The 18399-nt window shown below is 38.6% G+C and overlaps 1 protein-coding gene across 1 annotated transcript; it reads left to right on the top strand.

Annotated features, from left to right (window-relative positions):
* Positions 1-9122: 9122 nt before the first annotated feature.
* Positions 9123-14712, top strand: LOC116255662 (squamosa promoter-binding-like protein 10). The gene is made up of 3 exons (XM_031631552.2): positions 9123-9695; positions 11164-11378; positions 14198-14712. The coding sequence occupies exons 1-3, from the start codon at positions 9145-9147 to the stop codon at positions 14416-14418; spliced, it is 987 nt and encodes a 328-aa protein (XP_031487412.1). The 5' UTR covers positions 9123-9144; the 3' UTR covers positions 14419-14712.
* Positions 14713-18399: the final 3687 nt, after the last annotated feature.

Genomic DNA, 18399 nt, shown 5'->3' with positions numbered 1-18399 from the left:
TGAATCTTTCGCAAAAACAACAAAACATCTCCAGTTCAATTTGGGCTGAGGGTGAAATTCTACGACATTCGGGACAAGGTATGCGGTTGTTTCTTCTTTTCTTTCTCTATCTTTCCTTTATGTGGGCGATTAGGGTGCTGTGGAAGACAGAGATTTGAAAAGCGAATGAGATCTTCGAAAAGCGAAATGGGAGAGACGGATTTTCCCTGAAACCAGCTGGCGTTTCAACCCCAAATAATATCATAACAATTATTGACCAGAAGGGAAAAATTTTTCCCTTCTTCTGATGATTCTCCATCCCAACCAACACACGAATCGCTCATATGAGAGAGAGAGAGGGTCTTCGGGGCGATGGACTTTGGGGGGGTTCGGATCCCCACGTGGCAAGGACGACCGCGGTCCACACAACGCCAATGCAGCCAATCAAAAGCTGCCACGTAGCTGTTCCCTCTGGTCGCCACCTCGGCGTCGGGAGTCTCCCCCGCATTTAAGAACGCGACGCCGTCCGTACATCACGTCAACGTCACTGTCGCAGCCTCTTCCTCCACTGCCTCCTCTAAGGTAGGCCCCACCCTTTTTCTCTCTCTATTTTTTTTTTTAATAAATGTAACAACTTTCCGCAAATGCCCTTCCCCCTCTCTCTCTCTACTTTCACCTGTAATTTCAGAAAACTTGAACCACTTTTTTATAAAAATGAAAACCCGCTCTCCCCTTTCCTTGCCAGCTTTTTAATTCTGCAATTTTCGTACCAAGAAAAGGTTCTTTTATAATGAATAGGGGGTACGGTCGACCAGTGAACGGTGCAGCGGTCTGTGAAGCTGCTCCCTGCTTCCCCCACCAAACCCAAGTGAACTGCCGATTCTGCCCTTTGCTCGCGTTGCCGTGCCCTCCGTCCTCCGGTCATCCGCCGGCCGGCGGTCACCGGTTGAAGATGGAAAGCCAGCAGCAAAATTATCCGGCGACTGTTATTAGAAGCTTTCGTTTGGGGAACGGAGAGTTATGTTCGTAGATGAAAGCTTCCTTTTGCCATTGCCTCACCCTTCTAACTAATGTTGCGTTAGTGAAAATGAAGATGCTTAAACGCCGCTGGATTGAATTGAGGCATGATTTAGGCTGTTTGGTGAATATGCGGCTCGTTTTGGGATTATGATTATGGCGGGACCCTAAAAGAAATTTTCTGCTTCCCTTTTCTAAAACTGCCATTTTCATGAGTGTTATCAACATTGCAGAATGGTACATATACAAACATCAAATTCGGTTACAAGTTCCAAAAATTGCAATTTTCAAAATCTTCAAAAACTGAGCCTCTCGATAGCTGGCTCGCGTATGCAAATACGGAAGGAGTGGGTTGTCTGGTGAAACTTGGCATCTATGGAATGTTTAAATTTATTTGATCTCATTTTTTAAATGAGACATATATGATTGCCAACTGACGATTTGATGTATATATATATATATATATATATATATTAATGATGATAGGTTTAGGAAGAAATAGATGGTCTGATTGGCATTTTAAGTAAAAGCAGGTTGGAGTAAGCTGATAGACATTCAAATTGAAGAAAATCAAGTCGAATTTTTTTTATACATGCATTACCAATTTGCTTTTGTAAAGTATATTACAGATTATACATGCAGTAAGGGAAAAGCTTACCAAATGATTGAGATTGTCAAAACATTATTCGATTCACAATGTTCTTAGAACGCATGCTAAGAAAAGGATGTTTCAAGAACATTATGTGTTTTTTTTTATAAGAAACAAGAAGCAATTGTGTAAAAATAAAACTCTAATGTTCCTATTTAAATTTATAGAAAATAAGCAAATCTGAAAATTGTAAAGAATGAAAATGTCATTTGAAAATAGTTCAGGGAAAACGACTTTCATGTTATGGCATTTCACTCATGATGGTGAAATACATAACTTGCACTACTTGCTCCGAAGCCAGCCCCGCGTAAGTAAATAGCTTTAGTTGGAGTTCTACTATTCATTGCAATAGACCCAGAAATTAATGCCTTTTTTTCTTGTTCTTGCAGATATGATGAAAAAAATAATAAATTCCAAATACTACTAGTATTCTTATTGTTATTAGATTTTGCAAGGAATCAAAAGGTTGTTTCTTCTAAAAAATTCACATGCTCATGGTCACCAAGTGATTTTGATGAACTTCACTTCTTTGTACAGCGTTTTCCATTAAAAGAAAGAAAGAAAAAGACACTCTTATAGTGACTTAACTTTTTCCAGTTTTTTTACTCAAGTGAATTTTAAACAGATTTACTAAGATATGTACATCAGTGTATTTGTCTAGGCTATGAAAGACCCCTTAAAATATTAGCCACTTGCCAATTATTCACTTTATGCAATGTTTGATAGATATCTAAGGCTATAATAGATCCATGCAAATCTTGAATTGCACAATCTGAGATATGCCTATTATCAGTAGCAGAGGCTGCCCACATAGATTTGCTTGTTTTTACATTAACATCTGATGACCATTTAAATATTGCCCCTTCAAAAATAGGATTTTAAGCATTAGTACCTCTCATCCACAAATTTCTTACCATAGATTGTTTTCTTTAAGTATTTTCAAGTAGTGTAGATCATGACTATCAAAGCCGGTGGAGCCAAGGTAGGGCCTGCATGGGCCCTCGCCCCACCTCAAAAAAAAAAAAAATTATATGTAAATTTTACAAAATTTCACTTGTTTTACATAAAAATTTTAAAAAAATGTCATTTCTGCCCTAGTCAAAATTTAGAAGCTTTAATTCGACCCTCCTCATGAAAAATTTCTAGGTTCGCCCCTGATCAAAGTCTTAATTTTTTAGAAAATGATGTGGGTTATGTTCCTCCCCAACCATTTGGATAAGTGCAAAAATTAAACATATATGTTCATGCAAACTAGGTCTTTTCAAAGCATTCCTTGAAACATTCCCAAAGGTAAAATAAAAAATGTTTTTAGTCCTTTTAACTTCGTCCTTTTCACCCTATACATGAATGATCTCCGTCCTTTTCACTCATTATCTCTAATCACCCAAGAGGCTAGATTCATTTAACAATGTCTTCTTATCTCAGCTGCAAAGCCGCTAATGGGGTCACACCAATTTAGCATTCTTGATGCATGAATACATGCGCACCCCACACCCATGTGCCTAGAGCATAGGGCATGCAACATGTGCCGCCGCCGGCGAGCACCGCTCTTAATGCCGCACCCCTTGGCCCGCCCGATGGAGGCACCTGGCATAAGGTGGGGCACTAATACGTGTGTCCATGTCTACGGGTGGTGGAGTTAGAAATTTTTCATTACCAGGCGCTATCATACGACATGATCTATAACAACATTATCATCTCACATTTGAATAAAATTTTAGCAGCATTGCATAAGCTTTGAGCTAAAGGGTACTATCAATATAACAAAAACTTTTAAAGGCAGTTCCTATGGAAATAATAAAATGACCATGTGGTATCAATATCAATGTAGGGGGCAATTGCCCACACCAGCCTCCGCCACTGTTTGTTTAAAAGGTTTTTGCGGTTGATTTGCTTTTACTTTATGCCAACTCGCACTTTTACTTTGGAGAAAAGTAAAAAAAAAAAAAGGAAAGATTGTAAAAATGGGGATTTTCCTTTAGATCTCATGAACATATCCTCACTACTGACGAAGGTAAAGCTTAGTACAAGTTTGGTGCTCATAATACGAACTTCCTTCTTGTACCAGAGAAGGCTATTTGTTGGTGAGAGAAAAGTATACATGGGAAATAAGTCGCATCCAAGTTATACTAAGATATGACATTTGGGTAGAATTGAAAGATCAAATTAGTGTGCAGGGGCAGAAAGGAGCATTAATACTTCAATCGAAACATTTAAGGGGGCAACCAAAGCATAAATAAGTAAATGTCGGTGAGGTACTAATGCATAAATAAGCAATTTGTGTGGGCTTTTTTTTGCAATTGTCCATACAAAACCACATGTATATGAGACAGTAAGAAAATGGGTATGAGACAGTAAGAAAATGGGTCAGGTAGTGGAAGTAGATAGACCCCCATTAAATTGGAAGCCGTGCTTTAACAAGTTTTGTTTTTGGAACTTTGGTTTTTTCCTTATCTTTCTCTTCATTTAATAGAGACAGTAGCGCCTTTGGGCTGGTGTGCGCCTTTGGCCTGGTGTGGGCCTCAGGTTAATAACGAGGACTCGTTAAAGCTTAACACGTAAACGACTTCAAGCCAAGTCATTTGCTTAACGAGTCGAGCTCGAGTTCATAAGTCGACTCGACTCGTTCAAATAATCAAGTTGAGTTCAAGTTCAATACATAACTGCCAAGTCGAGCTCGAACCTTAATCGAGTTTGTCGAGCTTTAATCAAATTGATATATTCAAACGAGTTCACGAGTTTGTGGAGCTTTAATCGAGTTGAGCCCGAGCTGAACACGTAACAGTGAATATCGAGTCTCTTCAAACAAGTTTGTCGAGCCTTAATCAAGTCGAGTTCGAGCTCAACACATACGATGAATATAAATTCTATTCCAATGAGTTTGTCGAGCCTTAATTGAGTCGAGCTCGAGTTATTCTTGAGTCAAGCTCGAGGTTTCAGTAGTTGAGCTGAGCTTGAACTAACTGAACTCGGGCTCGTGTTCACCCCTTTGTGGGCCTAGTCATGCAAATCCTTGTAAAAATTTTGTTGTGATGACGCTGGACTCAGGTCTAACCATGTAAAGTGGCTACACCAGACGCACAGAGGCTAGTGGCCGGAAGCCCCACATGAACCCAACCCATTGTAACAATGAGATGGCTGTCTCGGACACTAGGTACAGATAAACTGAGTTTTTGTGGTAAAAATATAGTTAGACAAACAAAAACAAATCCAAAACTTGGTTTTCTAAAGGCATGTGCGAAGATTGTGAATAAACCGGTTTTGGTCTGCATAACCTTTAGGATTCTTATATTAAGTATAAATATAAACTTTACCATTAACCTTATAAAATTATGAGAAATGAGATTAGGCAATGTTGTAAACATGGGTTCCTGAATTGGTAAGGCTGCCAATTCGGCGAGTCGGCCGATTCAGCGACTCGGCCAAATTGGATTACAAAACCTTGTTATATTGAAAGATAATTCAATTTACTTAATTGAAACTTGCACCACAAAACACCTACAACCAATTGGCTCTCTAACATCATAAACATGGTTGTTTCATCATTGATTTAGTATATATATATATATATAGGCCGCTCAAAGAGTATTAGTTTTTTTTTACATATATTGGTAGCAGATGCTAGATAGATAATAAACAATCTCATCTAGTATAATTTTTAAATTAGTGTTCAGAGAAAAGCAATGAAAAAAAAGATGATAGAGCATTTTAGTAATATAATTTTAGTTAATACACTTTTTTCTTTATTTTTCTATCAGCTATCAGCTGTTTGATTAGGAAAAGACCAAAGATTGAGATTGATCATTATAAGTGTCTAGCCCTTACAATTTCTCCCTATTTTTCTCTCTCTCTCCCTATATATATATATATATATATATATATATATATATATATATATATATATATATATATATATATATATATATATATATATATATATATATAGAGAGAGAGAGAGAGAGAGAGAGAGAGAGAGAGAGAGAGAGAGAGAGAGAGAGAGAGAGAAAGATTAATATAAGAATAATTAAGTGGTTAGAATTGGGGGAGCAAAAGCAAGTCGTTTCCAGGATGGTAATCAATGATTAGTGATAAAAGAGAAAGGAGGCGACACGGAAATCCGGAAAGGGATGGGCCGCACGAGCTAAGGGCATTTTCGACTTGCTGAAAATGCCAGAATGCCAAACAAGAATCACCCAAAGCCAAAGGCCACCACCTCCACCTTTTCGTTCTGACAACGCCAATTTCCAAGGCAGCCCCCAGTATTTTATCCATATTCGTTGAACCACCCCAACAAATTCAAACTTCCGAGATGCCGCATATCCCACACATTCTTCAAAGGCACTTGTCCACTTGGCCCCTCCTCAGCCCCCTTCAAACTATTGATATAATTTCCCAAACCAACTTACCGAGAACCCGAAACGATTTACATTCTTGTCATTTTGTTTTAATTAAAAAATATTTTTTTTTCTCAATTTTAGTGATAAAATAATATAATGCAACTCCTTAACATGTGTCAACAGCGAGTCCACAAGTTTAAACATCGCATCGGTTCGTTTCTCGAAAAAAAAAATGCATAAAATAAAATGAACAAGTTGCAAAAACGATGTGGGAATCGGCACCTATTATTATTATTTTTATGATCTATAGGTTGAATCTTATAAGCTGGAATTTATAGGAGTTCAGATCCCGTATTTTTAAATTCTTGGATGATTTGTGCGCACATCTTGAAAATGCGATCCAGGTTTGCTTCTCGGTAAACGTTTCTTGTAATAGGATCGCACCTTGTTAATTTCGGGAAAAGATGCGTGTGAGCGCGGGTCCATAATGCTGTGCAAATATGGAAAAGAAAAACTATTTGGTTCTTTATTATGTTTCAAATTTCAAGGATGATCTTTTTTGAAGTGGAATTTGAAGTATATATATATATATATCTCTTCTTGCAAAATGTAAGGACCTTAATCTCGCAATTTAGAGAAAATTAATGCAGATACTCTAAATCACAAACCTCTTTCTCTCTCTCTCTCTCTCTCTATATATATATATATATAGAGAGAGAGAGAGAGAGAGAGAGAAAAAATATATATATATATATATATATATAGAGAGAGAGAGAGAGAGAGAGAAAGAAAAAGAAAAAAAAAAAACAAAAAGAGAAAGAGCAACATTGGTTAGAACGGTAACCAACCCAAATCAATACTTCTTATTTTCATCATTGAAATCACTTTATAAATATGTCTTACCGTTCACTTGAGTGAAAGAGATGATAAACTCTTTGACTCTGTTAACTAGGGGTGAACACGAGCCGAGTCGAGTATGAGTTCAGCTAGCTCAAGCTCAACTCGACTAATGAAAGCTCGAGCTCGACTAATGAAAGCTCGAGCTCAAGCTCGAGAATAGCTCCACATAAGTAATTCGAGCTCGACTCAATTAAGGCTCGACAAACTCGTTTGAATATATGGACAAATATTTTACCATAAATAAAGCTGGAATCAATTAAGCCTCAACAAACTTAAATGAGCTTTTGTAAGAACTTACATGTTTAATTAACGTTAAATCAGCTTTTAATTAAAAAAAAAGTTGGATATTTAAAAAACAGCTACACATCATTTTGGAACCAATTCGAGTTTTAACAATTCGAACTTGACTTGATTATTTGAACAAGTGGACTCATGAACTCGAGTTCGATTAAATGACTGGGCTCAAACTCATTCACAAGTTGAACTTTAACGAATCAAGCTGGAGGGATAGCTGGATGTTCACCCCTACTCTTACTCTTACTACTTCAATTATCTCGTCTTTTTTATTTTTATTTTTTGGCATCATCACCTTGAGGAAATGAAAGGGACTTTGAAAATTCATTGAACGCTGGTTTTTATCTTATACATGTGCCAAATACGACATAACAGTATTTTTCAAATAAAGCGTCGATTAAAAAAATTTTAAAATTTTATCTATTTTGAAAATGATGAAGAATCTAAGTAGACATGTCGGTCCTGATCAGCTGTTTGATGCCGTTGACTCTCCTCCTCTGCATCTGCATGCATAAGCACATGCACGCTCACTTTTATCTGTCAAACATTTTATAAGAAATATTTTAAAAGCAAAATATAATTTAAAAAAAAGTGGGACCCACGTAGATGAGCTATAATTTAAAAAAAAGTGGGACCCACGTAGATGAGCCTCGATGGAAAAATCAAGCCTAATCTTTCCTTGATCAATTGCTGAATAAAAAATTTCTACAGAGATTTTGAACCTGGAAGGCCATAATAAAACTTTGTCGATTGCCGCAGAAAACCAGATGAAAGTGCTTCAGTCTCGGGGTCAATTTTGGAAATCGATACGATTGATAGGGGGCTTTTTTTAAAAGGCCTCCATGTGACGTTTATTTCTTTTGAAAAATTCAACGGCTATCGAGAGCGCCGTTGGAAGTGAGCCGGCTGCTCCTTGCGGATTAGGTGATTGGGGGAACGTAAGGAAATAAAGGCAAATTCTCGAAGCGATTTGTTTTCAAGTGAAATCCTGTTTGGTTTTTCTAATTCATAATATTCAAAAGCAATTGCTTCATCTAACATTCAAAGTCGATAGAAAGTATATTCATGTTTAAAATGTTAAGACAGTAAGGCTAATCGAGTTTACCTACTTAATTTTATGTTGGTGAATGTATATTGCATTGTAATGTTTTATTGTGAAAAATTTAGTTTCGTATTAAAAATTATTAAAAATCTTTAACAGCTTGAAGGGGTCAGTTGTTCCTAACCTCTTTGGAGTTGTAAATGAATCTAGTAAACTAAGTGGTTATACTTTGTATGAAAGCAAGTTCAATAGTGAGACTTGAGGTCTTACATATGCAAACTAGTATACCTTTAAAAAAAAATGAATTGTATCTTCTCATTATAGAAAACTTAATAATGTTATGCAAAGGCTTATAAAAAGATTTATTAAGTGGTTTGTTATCTTGGTTCTTGTTATTTTTCTGTCAAGAATCGAAGCTATTAGGAGGCATGTTAAAATCCATTAATTTTATGTAATTTTATTGCCAGTCATACAGTTTTAATATTATAGGAGTACTAATGATCAAATTGTGTGATTTGTCAATGAAGAGTTTATGTGAAATTACTTGATTAATGAATCAAAATTTCGTCTGCACAACGGAGACTTTTGATGAGCCAATCAAAGATTGCTTGGATGTCAAATTCTATTATTCCTGAATCCTGCCTAGGTGCACTTCTTTTATGGTATGATCACTGTGGGAGACGCTTTTGCCAAATGCAATAATAGAAGAGGAGATTTTCGAAAATTATCATTTACTCTGGGGGTTGGAGGATATTTGAAGAAAGGTAAAATAATAAGGGGTTCATAGGAATGATGTTGCAAATTTCACGCTTCCATTTTTACCCTCGTCCGCGAAAAGAAAGACATGAGTGTCCCCTGCCTCCCAACCATGAGCCAGCCTTCAAGAAGGCACCCCTACCGCCAGCAGTGCCCCAAAGAACGATGTCATGATCAACCACTGGGCATGGCCGAGCTCCGGCGGTGTCGACGGAAACCCGCCGGAATCAGTACCCTACCAATGGATTCCCCACCCTGGTCTCCAGCTCCCCGACCACCAGGAGCATGAGATGTCAGTCTTCTCGCCGTACGGCCAGCACATGGTGGAACTCTCGGGCGGCATTGACAACCACTACCACCACCAACAGCAGCAGCAAGAGCACGGTCACCTGGCGGTGGGCGGAGGGTGGGGGACAGCGGAGGAGGTTGCGTTGGGCGGCTTTCCGGCGAGGATAGGGCTGGATTTAGGGGGTAGGACGTACTTTTCGGCGGAGGACAGGTGGGGAGTGCGGGGGCCGGTGGTGGCGGTAGGCGGTCTTGGTGGTGGTGGAGTGAGCGCAGCGGCGAGCGTGCCGAGGTGCCAGGCGGAAGGGTGTAGGGCTGACCTGAGGGCGGCGAAGCATTACCACAGAAGGCACAAGGTGTGCGAGCTGCACTCGAAGGCGGCCACCGTGGTGGTAGCCGGCGGCATCACACAGCGCTTCTGCCAACAATGCAGTAGGTCTGGGCCGGCTGGCCTTGATATTTCTGCTCGCTCTTCTTCTCCTCTCTCCTCCCTCGCTCCCATCAGTCTTGCTTTGCTTATAATTTTCTCTTCTCCTCCTCTCTGTTGACTCTCCTTTATTCTGTCGGCTCTATAACCGTGTTTCTTTTACCAAGATCTGCTAATGCTCTTTCGCTTTCTCTGATAAATCTCTTCTTTTCCGGTGAGTAGTCTCCCTTTGGGTCTATCGGTTTTACCTTTCCAGTGCTCTCTCTCTCTCTCTCTCTCTCTCTATAGATATCTTTGCTGCTGTGCGATTTTCATGCCCACTGCTGCAATAATCAGTCGCTTCTTTTTCAGTATATCACTCTATTCTATGCCCTATATATGATCACTCAGTACACCCTCGCGCCTCTCTCTTTCTCTTACTGGAGCTGGTGTAACCTTATCTTTACTGCCACCATGAATGTCTCCTTTCCCATTGTACTCTTTCTCTCCGTCTCTCTCTACCCTTCCTGGTATGATGGGTCAAGCCGGTCTTCTTTTCAAGTGCATCTCTAGTGGTATGATGTTAAGAGGGGTCTTCTTTTCTCTGTACTCTCTTTCTGGTCCGCATTGTTACTTCTATAATAATGGATCAGCTTCACTTTGCCAGTGTACTCTATTCTCAGAGCTGCTGCAATTGTAGCTCTTCTGGTTCTTATCAGTTTCTCTCTCTCTTTTCTTTCTCTCTCCTCGATTTATTGGAAGCCACAGGTGCAATCTGCGGGTGGCAAAAGCCATTGAACACAAAAATACGCCGTAAAACTTGGAAATCAACATGTCAAGGATTGGCGAAAAGACTACTTGATGCGGCCAGATCCAACCCAAAATTAAGTTTTCTTTCTGTAGAAAAAAGAAAGAGAGACTACACTAAGCACCAACATATCTTCCTCCCCCTCTCTCTGTCCTTCCCTCTCTTTTATCTTGACCATTCGGTTTATATCAAGGGATCTGAGGAGTACATTTGGTATGCCTTGAAACAGTTAGTGTTTGATTTTTCACTGTCTCATCTCTCTCTCTTTTTATATATATATATATATCTATATATATATATATATTTCTTGTGTCCTCCGTGGTCATCAAGCTTCTCATTGGTACTTTCCTTTTCGTGCTCTATTTCTCGGATTCAAATACCTCACGCGCTGAAGTGGTTAACCATTGGTTTCTAGCTGATGGATATTTTCTCTTTTCTTTTCGGTCTTATTTCAGCTTTCTTCCCGGACAAGTTTTCTTTTCTGCTAAATTAATGGAGAACATCTCTATACCATTCTTCCCCCTTTTTCTCCACTTTGACCGAGTGAGTTTTTGCTTGAGCGTTTTTCCTTCTGTGTTTACCCTTCTGGCTTTCATTTTTTTTTATTTCAAACTTCATTTTCCACGAAGATTTACTCGTCTCAACTCTCCTCAGCTGTTATTGGTACTGATTTCGGCTGCATTATTGAAGGTTTCATGCCTTATCTGAGTTTGATGAGGGAAAAAGAAGTTGCAGAAAGAGACTCGCCGACCATAACAGAAGGAGAAGAAAAAGCCAACCTGCTACCTCCTCCTCCACTACCACCAGCACCACATCCCCGCAACCTGATTCTCTCTCTACCAACTTTTCCGCCATGGAAGAAGCTCCTCATCAAAGTGATAGCAGTGGACAAAACCATCGGCCAAGTACTTCTCTCTCTCTCTCTCTCTCTCGCATTGCTATCCATTTTTTCCTTCCTTAAACAATGCGGTAAAAATAATAACTCGTCGGACACAATTTGTGTGGTGTAACGTGCAAGAACATAGGGATTAAAGACAACAAAAGTTGATAATGCAATCTCGTCTGCGTCCATGGGGTAGTGGAAAAATGGTCGCTGAATCATGATCACGAAATTCTTTGGTAGATATACTTTAATTTCTGTATTTATTTGCACTTTGCTTTTGAAACAACTGCTTTATGCTTTCATACTTGTTTTATTCTTATCTGTCGGAATCGATTGATCTGATCTTTGTGTCCCTATATATTCAGTATCGATTTACTTTTGTTCACTCCTTGGGTTTTGTTCTTGATAACGTCGGCTTTACTTTAGTGCTTGTGTTATCCGTATTTGGATCTGTTTTTTGTGCATCTACTCTACACATTCAATGCATTAGTTGGCCTTATCTTTGTATATCTTCTTCGATTTGGATGATGATTGATGGCACGGTAGATCTTGTAAAGAAGATTTTGTCTGTTTTTTTTTATGTGCGGAACTCGCATCGTATCCCTTACCATAAGTTTAGGTGCCTTCGTTCTGCAATCGTCGAGTTGCTTCCCTTGGTCACGTTAGAAAGAAAAATAACAAAGGAAAGGGCGCTGATTTTTCTGCGTTATAGTCTTACAGGTTGATAAATACTAACTGCAATTCAATGGGATTTTGCTTTCGAAACCCATTACTGAAGCTTGATTCTATGAGTTAATTCGCATCCGTGATCTGTCTCTTCCGCACCCTCTCTCTCGTTGCTAATCTAATAACTGTTACCATGTTCATGTGTCAAAAAAGACTGCTAATGATACTCTTGGCAGTTTCTAAACCATATGATCATTGTAAAGACGTACTCGTGGAATACTTGTTATCTTCAAAATTTTGAGTCTTAATTTGTACGTGAGACGAAAAAGGGACAGTAAATAAACCACGCTAATTCCTTCCAGCATTACTGGCTAAACCACAGAATTCGCCTTCTATCTCTGTGTATGTGCGAGCACACATGTTTTAATATTATTCTTTAGGTCCCTATAGTTTGTGAACTAAATATCAGTAGCATTTGTTCGACGACTAATGACCTTTGTTGTAAATTACTTGCATGTACACAGGCTTGAAAAGTTTCATATCGTGGAAACACTTGCCCATGTATTATTCTAAGCTATTTTTTCTAGTAACAATCTTATCAATATCAAAGTACCTTATTTCTGATGCTTATACATCACTAATATGCACCTAGAGTATGCTTGCTTAAAGTTACATGGGTTTGCTAGGGCGCATATTGAGTTGAATTATGAACTGAGTTAATTTTATTTATTCTGAAGAACATGCTTGCTTATGGTTACATGTGTGTGCGTGATTTTTGTGTGTGAGAGAGGGAGAGGGATTTATATTTCAGTTTCCAATTTTTATTACAATGTATCCATTTTCCTTAGAAATGTTAACTTTATGCTTTCTATCAGAAAGAAATGAATGTCGCCCATGGCAAATTATCTGCTGGTAAAGCTATCAGCATATTTAGTAAAATATGTATGTTTTCTAAGATGGATCATACCCAGTAAGTTATCCCTCTTTTGTCAATTAACCTTTCCTTTTGTTCAACTTTCTTGATGACCAAAGAATTGGACTTTTCAAAATAAATGTCATCCTACATATAAAGCAAATTAAATTATTTTATGACATCTGGATTACGTTGGCATCTTCTAAACCCATTACATTTGTGAATTCTGATTTGGCAACCGCAATGAATGATATCCTGTTTTTATTCGACAAAATATAAGGCAAGCTAGTTCGTTTTTGGTGTTGGTACCCTCGTTTCTAAGCTAGTCAGTACAAGTATGGGGCACATACTTATAATTAGCTATACGTGTTCATTCATGAGGATAATGGCTCACAGGGTACCACTAAAACTTTGGATTTAGATGATTTCTCTGCAGCATACGAGTCATAGGAAGATGAATGCTTGGTGTTTGCTCTGCAAATGGTTAGCTAAACCATATCTTGCACGTTTATCCAGTTGGATCTTCAGCTGCTTGCTTCTTGATGTTATGAGGGGAAGAGAGAGAGAGAGAGAGAGAGAGTTGCAACAACGGCTAAAGCTTTTGAGTGGATGTCCAACAAGAGGGAACTGAAACCATCTCTGAGAGTAAACAAATGCATAAACAGAAGGCTTGGTGATATTTGACTTTTGTTGAACGACGCTTGCTCCCACTGTTCTTCCCTTAGAGGCTCAAAAGTCAAAAGATTTAAAATTATTCAACTATACTTTCTATACTCGTCTTTGGTGGCTTTCCAATACAATGGGCCTCATAATTGGTATGTGTTTATGAACTCGTTTTCTTTCTCTCTCTCTCTCTCTCCCTGATACGTATGCTCATTGTTTTCTTTTTCTGGACTGTCATTTTGCGAGTTTTCAAAGTTGTATTCTCATTGCTTGATTCAGAAAAGTCGTCTTTGGACATTGAGCCATGAAAATCTTTCGATGCTATGTTTTTTAATGGCGGGGTAGGATGCTGTCAACCGTCTTGAACTCCAGTTGTTGGAACCTGAAACGCCGTTACAGATAGTTTGTCTGTTCATTCGCTGCAATAAAAAGCGTTTTAATGTAGCCCGTATGCTTTAAATAGGGTGGTTCTTCGGTTTTATATTTGATTCTGACGGTAACTTCAGAAGAACATGGTTTAATTGACATTTGAGATTGACCTTCACCGTTTGGTACTTACTGTTTGCTGTCGATCAATTTCTTTGTTCATCTGCTGGCAGTGAAAGTGTTGGCGGCGGAGAATGCGATCCCTTGGCTGAGATCAACACCTTCAGTTTCTGAATTCTGCATGAAGAGGAGGTCAGAAGAAGAGGATGCAGTGGATTCAGGCGCTGATGCTGAGGTGTTGTCTTGTGTTCAGACCTTCTTGCCGCTGCATTCTTCTCCCCAGTGGCTTCATGTCTCCCGTGCGAATAATATAGGCGACAATGTCGCCCTCTAACTTTGATTCGTTGCCTGAATTCTATGTATGGGAGAATTGAATTCAAGTAGTAATAATCTTTGTAGATGTATACCTATCTGTATGTAATATCTGGAGTCGTTTCCTCCTGCTGTTTTTACTCTGTTGCTGCCTTTTAGTTGAGCTAGTGATCAGTTAAATCTTCTTATCATGTGTTTTAGAGAAGGATGCCATATTTGTGTGCTGCACGTGTTCTGCGTACACAAGCTCCTTATTGTTCTAATATTTGTCAATTTCCAGAACTCTTCATCTCAATGGGGTCTTTGTGGCCATAAACTCTGAACCTATTTCTAACTGTTGACAAGGCCTTAATGGTGCCAAGCTGCTGTGTTTCTGCATCCCAGCTTAATGCTCATTAATATTCTGCCTCAGTTTTCACTTATTTTTTGCGGTTTTTTTTAATGAATGCTTATTCATGCATCAACATTTAATAGCAAGAGAGATATAGAAATAATCGTTTGAACGGTTATAATTTTATATATAAAAGGTAGTACTAACTTCTACCTGTCCTGGCAATTTAACTTGTAGAACCATCTCTCTTCTTTTTAATTGATCATCGGTGCATGTAATTTTTCCTAATAATGGAAGGATCCTAATCCCAGACCTTGAGAAAGAGATGTAAAATCTTCACGATCTATTTTAAATTTGACTCAAAGTAAGTTTTATAGTTGAAGACTCCACAAACAAGAAATTCTTTGTGGGGTTTCCTTTTCTTCTATTTTGCACCCCTTTCGTTTTTAGCTTGTTTAATACTCTTTTCTGTCTAGCTTGTTAGAGGAGATAATGGAGTCGCATGTGCAGTTACATGCGTCGAACAACTGTCTTTTAGAATCGCATATGCTTGGGAACCAGATTTGAAAGGAGCTAATGTAATCCAGGTCTTTGGATGCTTTTTTCTGGCAAAGTACCCATAATCAAATAATGATTAAAAGTTAAATATATTGAGTTTATATATATGATTATGAACAATAATTTACTTCACTTGTGGCTCCTATTAAAGTCTCTAAACGTAAACTGACAGTTGTATATCATGTTTTACTCCTGTTATATTCTCTTATGATTACAATATTTTTTTCCGCCGGGGAATCTGAAGCCTCCAGTGGGGATTCAGGCAGCGGGATTTTAAAGACAAACGTGAAAAAGAGACAACTTCCCGATGAATTCGATGGTAGAAAGGCGGCGACTTTTCAGCCAGGTGACGGAGATATCAAAGAAATCGTCACTTTCGTGTTAGTTCGTGACACTACAAGTGGAGGACGTTCCCACTGGCTCTCTTTCAAAAGCGCCGCCCTATCGTTTCACATCAAATCTTAATTGCAAAAGGGTGTATCTTAACGCTCTTTCGCATAATATCCCCCACAGCCCTCACATATTTTTTTTTATTTTTTGCTTATATCTTGTTAATTCAAAAAACGGACAAGGTGATTTGAGTGTTATGTTAACTTGGCAACATGCGGTATAATTTGTTGTGTCATTAGAAAATCATGAAATCATAACAAATAACTTTCTTAGACAGAGAAACTCAGACATCGACATTGAAAGAAGGAAAAAAGCTATACAAAATCAGGACAGTGGCATTCCATCTTGAAGCTTGCCTTTGGCAATATAGAAAGTCAAGGTCAAAAATCGAAATTTTGGAAACGAGACGGGGTCTTGGTGGAAAATTCAGAAAAGGGAAAAAGTAAAAGGCGGGGGAATTCTGAAACAGTAGACGTTGGAGGAAGGGAGTGTTCAGGGCATCAGTGCTCTTGCAGGTTCGGGCTCAGACTTCAGGGTGTCAGTGAATAAGGAACGTCACGAAAAGCTGCACCTTAGTTTTATTTCTTTCTTCCCTTCACTTTTTTCCCTAATTTTATATAAGGACTTGTACTTTTCTATGTTTCCAACGAAGGTCCTCTTTTTATGTTTAAAATAGTTTCGTACGAGTGATAGTAAGATTCTTGGAACTTGCATAAGAAACACATACATACACTGTAGAAGCTTTTTAACGGGGCTAGACGAACATTTTTGCTTTTTTAAAGAGAAAAAACCGAAGAACCTGCATGTGGTTTGGCCGAAGAAAAGCTGAACAGCAACAGCAGGTGAGTGAGTGATTGATTGGAAGGTACTTTTCATGTTATGTCAATTCCCACGTTTTAATAGAAAGGGTATTTTGATCATTTTGAAGGGAAAAAAATTATTACATATTTCATTTTTACGGTTACACGAGGAAAGGTTTTACATTTAACTACCAGGGACATTCTGGTCATTTCAAATCTATAACACAAGGGTATAACATATATAACTTGTCTAATTGAAGGTTTATAATCCATCATACTTTCAGAAAATGGTGTTCCCTTTTAGCATGAATACCACGCCCCATCACCTAAGACAGATGAACGGAAGGTTTATGAGAATGGAACTAAAAACCATTCATAAACTAGCTTTGATTATCCTTCATGCATTATTTTTTTTAAAGTATATATATATATAATATTAATGTATAATGATTTTAGTTACCTAAAAATCAATTAACAAATGCTAGAAATGAAATACCCATCACCTTTTTCTTTTATTTTTTTTAACTATTAGTATTTATGAATTTGACGACTGAGTGATTCTAAAATAACAAAGTTAACTCCAACCTACAAACCTACAAGTTAGTGAGTTACATTCAAGGACGCTAGATGAGGACGGTCCGATCGATCGGACAGACCTCGTCTCGCAGATGAGGCGAACCCGCAACGCCTTGCGCTCTCTCTCCCACCACTACATTCACAAGGATCTTCAACACCGTCCGGCGTCGATTTTCTCCCACCCGATGGATGATTCAGGCGACGCCGTTCGTGCTCCGACTGCCCGTGACCACTGACGACTGCAGGCCACCACCGTCAACCGCCGATCGCTGCTCTACCAAACCCCCATTCCCCACCCTCCGAGTACTGTCCTCCCATCTGGCGTCGATTTCCTCCCTCCTTATGGCGACCACCACGTACGACCGCCTGCCTACCCCTTAATATATATACATATGGAAGTGCTCGATTTTTTCCTTCGCCTCTAAATCATATATGACTACTTTCGCGAGTAGTTTTATGTTTTTATTTGTGTAAGAACTGATACGAAAACATTGATTAGATACTCTATTAGATAATACAATGAGAAGTTGCTGAACTAGAAAAGGTTCCCTTGATTTACCAACCAAGGGTATATTTGTTTTGCTTTCATGTGTTCCAAAATCACATGCTAATGGCTTTCATGAAGTCCAAAACAAGCCGGTGACAATGCAGTCAATTGGTGAACCTTAGTCTTCCATATAGCAGACCTTGTATGTGTGTTAGCTTTAGTTATTGATCTCTCCACACTATTCTTCTTTAGCATGAGGTGTATTCAGCTACTGGATTCTTTGTGTTCACGTGCATTGACTGTAGCATGTGGTGTATTCAGCTACTGGATCGAAAGAAGTTTCTGGTTGACATATCATGTGTAACAATAGGCTAAGTAAGCAAGGATAAACGGATTCTTGGTAGGATCTTTCGTTAGGCACTTGCATAAGTGATGAATTTGACTTGCCTTATTGTGAGAAAAATTATGCTCAAGCTCAAACTTTTACACAGGTTCAAACCCTGAATCCACACAGTTCTCATGCTGAGCATTAATCTCACCTAAACTGGTATTGCCATGACAACCGTAGCATTTTTTCGCCAAGTTTAGCTAGAGGTAGACCATCCGTCTATCTTCGTGTTGCTTTTATGGTTTAGTGTAAAGATCATATGTTAATGTACGCTCCAATTTTCCTTTTGTACGTAGTTGATCTGTGAGTTACTGATATTCTATCGAAATTCCAATGCATGCCTTTCTTGCATTTTGAGCTGTTTTCTTATGGTTGGATGTGGAATCAATTTTTGTTAGCGGCTCATATAAGACAGTCCTTGGTTTTTGGGAAAACAGCCTATAGTTGTCAAGAGCACAATCGGTATAGTTCAA

This window comes from Nymphaea colorata, chromosome 6 (assembly GCF_008831285.2).
Source record: "Nymphaea colorata isolate Beijing-Zhang1983 chromosome 6, ASM883128v2, whole genome shotgun sequence".
NCBI lineage: Eukaryota > Viridiplantae > Streptophyta > Magnoliopsida > Nymphaeales > Nymphaeaceae > Nymphaea > Nymphaea colorata.
This window is presented reverse-complemented; position numbering and strand designations above follow the sequence as displayed.

Excerpts from the sequence above, each read along its gene's own strand:
- LOC116255662 (XM_031631552.2), top strand. The coding sequence starts at position 9,145 with ATGATCAACCACTGGGCATGGCCGAGCTCCGGCGGTGTCGACGGAAAC. Across the intron at positions 9,696-11,163 it reads TTCTGCCAACAATGCAGTAG|GTTTCATGCCTTATCTGAGT; the intron begins GTCTGGGCCGGC and ends GCATTATTGAAG. Across the intron at positions 11,379-14,197 it reads TGGACAAAACCATCGGCCAA|TGAAAGTGTTGGCGGCGGAG; the intron begins GTACTTCTCTCT and ends ATCTGCTGGCAG.